The sequence below is a fragment of the Coffea arabica genome, chromosome 11e (genome assembly GCF_036785885.1).
Source record: "Coffea arabica cultivar ET-39 chromosome 11e, Coffea Arabica ET-39 HiFi, whole genome shotgun sequence".
Lineage (NCBI taxonomy): Eukaryota > Viridiplantae > Streptophyta > Magnoliopsida > Gentianales > Rubiaceae > Coffea > Coffea arabica.
The window spans coordinates 17331510-17338446 of record NC_092331.1 but is presented as its reverse complement, the minus strand read 5'-3'; the positions used below and the strand labels follow the sequence as shown (position 1 = coordinate 17338446).

The 6937-nt window shown below is 47.9% G+C and overlaps 1 protein-coding gene across 1 annotated transcript; it reads left to right on the top strand.

Moving 5' to 3' along the window:
• Positions 1-2562: 2562 nt before the first annotated feature.
• Positions 2563-3311, top strand: LOC140021174 (uncharacterized). Its single transcript, XM_072071949.1, has 2 exons — positions 2563-2903; positions 3050-3311. The coding sequence occupies exons 1-2, from the start codon at positions 2563-2565 to the stop codon at positions 3309-3311; spliced, it is 603 nt and encodes a 200-aa protein (XP_071928050.1).
• Positions 3312-6937: the final 3626 nt, after the last annotated feature.

The window sequence follows — 6937 nt, the reverse complement described above, 5'->3', positions numbered from 1 at the left end:
AACAGTTCGATGAGAACCTCAAATGAAATTAGCGAGTTGGTGGCAATTAGTTTACGATACGAAAATAATCATTATTTGTCATATGTAATAGATCACCGGCTTAACCTGCTAAATCTTTTTTATGGTATTATCACATAATCTTGTTGCGCTGTGTTGTGTCAGCTTAAGTATGTTAGCATTTTAATAGTACAAACTTACAATTACGTGTGTGCGCATAGCATAACTCGTTTTGGTAACTCTTAATATTTAAGCTTTCTCAAAAGTTAATCCGGTAAGTGAAAAAATGATCTACATCATTTTATATGTTTCCTTAGTTTTAACAGTTTATACTTGATTCAACGTTGTAATTTACATTTTGATACTCACATTTGTTGTTTTCTATATACTTTTTGCTTGGGTTTGAGGTATTATCAATAAGTCTAATAGTCAACAACACCTTTAATCAACCATGTTGAATTATAACCAACTTGAGATTTAGTACAGAATCAAACTTTTAAGTAAATTAAATACTCGTTCAATGGTCAATTTGAACTCTGAGGATGGTCACCTCGGTACTCGTTGAATCCGAGGTGGCCACCTCGGTCATCATGAGATCTATTTCCTGATCTCGACTCATTCCAGGCCACGTCACAACTGACCCATGGCATACTTTGGGCATCCCATTTCGACTGCACGTGGATGATGTCAACCTACCCAACATGGTACAGAACCAATGCTTTATCTGAAAAGCCACCGGTGCTCTTAATGGCTGCTACACAGGACTACTCGTAAGCATGCCCAGACTGCTACGGTGTCAGACCTCCAGGTGCAGAAGAGAGCCATAATGGTCAGGACGTGGGTTTTGCTAGCATAAGCCCACCGTCCTTTCCTTCATTTTCACTCCATAAATACCCCCTGTTCACTCTTAACAAGTAAGAACACCGTTCCATTCACATCCAATTTTATCTATCATCTCTTCTATACTAAATTGATCGTCAGAGTGATCTCAGGAGAGAAGCCCCGCCGTTCACTTTGGATAAGCGAATCCATCGCACCTCACTCGAGAGAGGACTGATTCAGGTCAGTTCGGATACTTACCAGAAATCACTTTTTCAATTGGCTCCGTCTATGGGAACGAGGTTACTTTCAAAATGAGACCTACGCGCTCTAGCAGTAGAAAAGTTCCCTCAATCGGAGCTGAGCTGAACTCAGCAGCTCAGCACGATCATGTATCCGAAGAGCAAGGGTCCACAAGGACCCAACCTGCAAATGAAGACGCTCTTGCCAAGATAGCCGAGTTCATAGCGGACAATCCCAATATCTTTGAAGAACTAAGGAAGTACTTCAAGAGGCAGGGAAAGGAAAAAACTTAATTCTCCAAGAGGAGATCGGCGAAGTCACCTGAGGCTCCCTCAGGTGAGGACTCCGATGACGGGCATCTGGCCCGAAACGCCTCAAAACGTGCCTCCTCAAAGGCCACGTCCAAGATAGCCTCTATCTCCCGGGCATTTTCCCGAGATCTGCTAGGAAGGCAGTCCGAGGATGAACGACAGCAGCCGGAAGGACTGGCAGCCAATTATACGAGGGCACCGCCCTTCACTGATGACATCAATGGGGAGATGGTTCCCCCTAATTTTAAACTCCTAGTACTGCAGTCCTATGATGAACGAGGTGATCCCGAAAATCACCTTCGTGCTTTCATCTCAGCATTCTGGCTATACTGCATCCCTGACGTAGTGATCTGCCGAGCATTCCTCATCTTCCTGCAGGGCACTGCCCGAAAATGGTTCTGGAGTTTGGAATCCAGAAGCATTTCCTCATTAGACGAGCTGGTGGACAGGTTCATCCACCGCTTTGTATCGTCCCACCTAGTTACGAAAATTTCAACTTACCTCTTGAACCTGCAGCAGGCTCCCTAGGTGTCACTGCGCTCGTATGTGCAGAGGTTCAATAAGGAAAATGTGCAGATACCTGATCAAAATGAGCAAGTAACCATAGTCACTTTCACCAACGGGTTGATCGCAGGAATCTTCCACACCGAGATACATCGGAATTACCCCTGTTCATTTCGAGAACTCTGGGAACGGGTGGACCGAGGCATCCGAAATGAGGACCTGAACCGCATGAAGTAGGAAACCCAAGCAGCCCGCACTTGGCAAGAGTCTCGAAAGAAGAAAGAAACCGGCCGAATCGAACAGGGCCCTAGTGGCTCATCAAATCAAATTCCGAAATCGTCGGAGTGTCTTTGACCGGATTGTGAAGGGAAGGTCATCCACCTCGGACGCCGAGCTGACTCTCCTCAACTTTAGTCGGTCTCACATCCTAGCTGTAATGAGGCAGAACCACCTAGGTCGAGTCCCTCCTGAGATTCTGGGCGGGAGGGAGAAGAGAAACTCCAGCCTTTATTGTGCCTACCACCAAGATGTTGGGCACGAGACCGAAAACTGTAACGATCTGAAGAAAGAGATCGAAAATCTGATTAGACAGGGATACTTGAATCAGTTCATCCGCAAGGACGGGGGCTTCCGAAGAAATGAATCCCACTGGAAAAATCGAGGTCCTCGTTGAGAGGATAGGCGAGACATGAAAAGTCATTGCCATGGCCCTGAGAACCATAGAGGAGACCAAAGGCCTTCCCGAGACGGATCCCCGGGCTATGGCCCTAACATTGTTGGGGTTATCAACACAATTGCGGGTGGTCCGACGGAAAGAGATAGCCAGAACTTTCGAAAACGGACCTACCGTCAAGCCAATTTGGATGCTGTCGAGCCGAGTTCTAGGCTGTCCAAGGTGATCACCTATGGTCCTAGCGACCCTGTCCCTGCCACCTCTAGCAACCACAAACCCCTCGTGATCGAAGTCCTCACAAACAATTACATAGTCAAGAAAGTCTATGTCGATCCCGACAGCTTGATAGACGTCTTGTACTACCAAACTTTCGAGAGCTTAAAACTAACCCAAGATCAACTCACCCCTGTCAGGACCCCATTCGTAGGCTTCGGGGAACATATTGTCCACCTAGAGGGGATTGTATCCATGATGGTGACTATTGGCCACCACTTCCCGTTAGCTTTGCGGTTGTCAAAGCAGATTCGCCATATAATATGTTGATAGGTCGGTCCACGCTCAATGCCCTGAGAGTTGTGTACTCCACCTACCATCTAAGTTTCAAGTTTTCAACACCTGTGGAGGTGGTTGAAGTGAGCAGCGATGTGAACGCAGCCCGAGAATGCTACCTCGCCACCATCCAAGCTGTGGTCACTCCCCGAAATGAGTCAAAGGCTGAGGGGAAGAGGCCAACTGTCCTCTCTATAGACAGCATCGATTCTTAGGAGGTCGGAAAGCCTGGTAGGCTTGAGTCCGGAGACGAGGTGGAGGAGGTCACCCTGGACGAGGTGAAGCCCGACCAAGTCATCCAAGTAGGGACGAATCTCCCCTCACTTCTCAAAGAAGAAATGATCAACTTGATAAGAGACCACCGAGACGTCTTCGCGTGGTCCCCCGAGGAAGTGGTCGGAATGCCCCCCAAACTCATAATTCACCAACTTAATGTCAACCCACAGGCCCTGTGAAACAAAAATGTAGGCATTTCGGCCCAGAACGCAGCAAGACCATATCCGAAGAGGTCGACAAGCTCTTGCCCGCCAAGATGATTCATGAAGTCCAATACCCCACTTGATTGTCCAACCCCGTTATGGTCAAAAAGGACACCGATAGGTGGAGAATATGTGTGGATTTCACTGACTTTAATAAGGCATGCCCCAAATATTGCTACCCATTACCAAAGATAGATGCCCTCGTCGACTCGGCAATGGAATACGAGATCCTCTATTTTCTATATGCCTTCAAGGGGTATCATTAAACAGGAATGAGCGAGGAAGACCAGTAGAAGACAGCGTTATATACCGACCGAGATATCTACTGCTACATCACCATGCCGTTCGGGTTAAAGAACGCCGGGGCGACCTACGAAAGACTGGTCAACCATCCCTTCAAAAATCAAACCGACTGCAATATGGAGGCCTACGTGGATGACATCCTTCTGAAAAGTTGAAGCACCTCGGCCTTCCTATCTGACTTGAGGGAGGTATTTGGCATCCTACGAGATTCCTGGATGATGCTAAATCCGAAGAAGTGCGTCTTTGGTGTCACTTCATGGAAGTTCTTGGGATACTTGGTATCTCGCCGAGATATCGAAGCAAACCTCAACAAAAGTGAAGGCCATCCAGGACATGTCCCCACCTCGGAACATCCGCGAAATTCAGAGGCTAAACGGGCGTCTGGCCGCATTGAATCGTTTCTTGTCTCAATCTGCTGAGAAGGTTTTATCCTTCTTTAAGGTGTTGAAGAAGCCCGACCAGTTCGCCTAGACCGAAGAGTGCCAGCAAACCTTTGATCAGATGAAAGAATATCTATACCATCTTCTCACTCTCGCTTCACCTCGGCCTGAGGAAAGGTTATACCTGTGCTTGTCCGCCGCTGACGAGGCTGTCAGTGCTGTCCTCATTCTAGATGAGGGTGCTCAAGTGCCCGTCAGCCGTGTCCTACGCAGGACCGAGACCCGATACACCCGAGTAGAAAAGCTCGTGTTAGGATTAGTCCATGCGGTTCGGCGGTTAAAGCCTTATTTTCTAACTCACCCCATCTCCGTTAGGACGGATTAGCCTATTCGGCAGATACTGGTGCGTCTCGAGACGTCCGGGCGCCTCACCAAATAAGCTGTCGAATTAAGAGAGTATGACCTGTCATACGAACCTCGCACAGCCATCAAGGCTCAAGCATTGATAGATTTTCTTGCTGAACTCACCTTCTCGGAAAACAAAGACACCACTCCTACCGCCTTCAACGTGTTCGAGCTGCAGCACTGGACCCTGTATGTGAACGGATCCTCTAATGGCGATGGCAGCGGTGCAAGATTGCTCCTAGAAGACCCTCACGAAGAGGTGTGCTCGTATGCCCTCCACTTCGACTTTCCGGTCACCAATAATGAAGCCAATTTTAAGGCATTGATTGCGAGATTTCCTTTAGCCCGCAAACTTGGTGCTCAGTGGATCCATGTCCGCAGCAACTCCCAACTCGTAATATGCCAAACGCTTGGTGAATATGAAATGAAGGATGGGACCATGCAACGGTATCTTTCCAAAGTTCACCAACTCACCGCATATTTCGAGTCTTTCAAAATCCAAAAAATACCCCGGTTGCAGAACAGGCGAGCCGACACCCTATCCCAGGTGGCTTCCACATCATTTTCTGATCTCAACAAAACGGTTCTAGTGGAAGTGCTGGACGAGCTAGGATACATGGAAGAGACGACCTGTCCTGTTGATTTGGGAGACACATGGATGAGCCCATTCATCCTATTTCTCAGCAAGGGAATCCTTCCTGAGAACCGTGCTGAAACAAGAAAGATCCAACACAAAGCCGCTTGGTACATACTCCGCGAAGGGGAGCCGCTTGGTACATACTCCGCGAAGGGGAGCTGTATAGGCGATCCTACCTTGATCCGTGGCTGAGATGCCTTACGCCCAAGGAAGGGCACCTCATCCTCTAGGAGATCCACGAAGGCCTGTGTGGGGCCCATATTGGTCACAGGATGCTGGCCAAGAAGGCTCTTCTTCTCGGATATTTCTGGCCAACTGTCCGACAAGATACTTAAGACCTTGTCCTTGGCTACCTTTCTTGTCAGGTCCATGCCCTAGAGCACCACCAGCCCGTAAATCTCATGATTCCTATCACCCCACCTTGGCCGTTCGAGCAATGGGGGACAGACATTATCCGACTTTTCCCTAAAGCTGTCGCAGGTTATACTTTCCTTGTAACCGCCGTGGACTATTTCTCCAAGTGGATCGAGGCCAAGCCTCTGAGGACCATTACCCGGGTTGGCCGTCCAAAACTTTTTCTGGAAATGCATCGTTTGCCGCTCCGAAATTCCTCGAGTAATCATCTCGGACAATGGAAAGCAGTTCACTGACAATCCGTTCAAAGAATTTTGCGGGAACCTCGGCATCAAACAACATTTCACCTCGGTTGGCCATCCCTAAAGGAATGGTCAGGCAGAGAACTTCAACCGAACCCTCTTGTATGGGCTCAAGACTCGATTGTATCAAGTTGGATCATCATGGGTAGATGAACTCCCTAGTGTCCTATGATCCTACCGAACAACATCCAGGTCGGCCACTCAAGAGACCCCATTCTCCTTGACCTACGGGTCTGAAGTGGTCATTCGAGCCGAGATCTTGACGTCTAGTCCCTGAATCGCAGCCTACGCGGCCGAACCAAATGAAGAAGAAAGACGAACAGATCTTGATCTCGTCGAAGAAAAAAGGAACCTCGCCTCGGCCCGGGTTACTTCATACAAGAACACTTTGACCCGTTACTACAATGCCCGCGTGAAACACCGCCGATTCCAACTAGGAGACCTGGTTCTCAGGAAAAACTCGGTCAGTTGAATTGAACCGCAAGGAAAATTATCTCCAAAATGGGAAAGCCTTTACCGAGTTGAGGAATCTAATCTAAATGGGTATTGTAAATTAAGCTATCGAGATGGCTCTCTTGTGCCAAGAACCTGGCACGCCGAGAATCTCAGATTGTATTATGCTTAAACTCCTCGTGCTTGCTATTAATCTAAAATTGTTATTTTTTAATGTTTTTATGCCTCGTGCTTGCTATTAAAAAATAAGGGGAACAAGTAAGGGACGAAGTGAAAAAGAAAAAGAGAGAACATGATAAAAAGCAACTTCATATCATTTCATTGAGACTTACAAAAGTTAAGTACAAAAACCGAGGTCAGGAAGGCCCCTGGGCATTTCCCACCTTGGTATGCTCATCACCCCTAACCTCTTGGGTCCCTTCTTGACCGATATCCCCGCCAGTCTCTCCTCCGCCGACATGGCCCTCCTCGTCACTTTCGTCGCCCTCCAGCTCTTGGTCGAAATCAGACAGCCATTTATTAAACTTC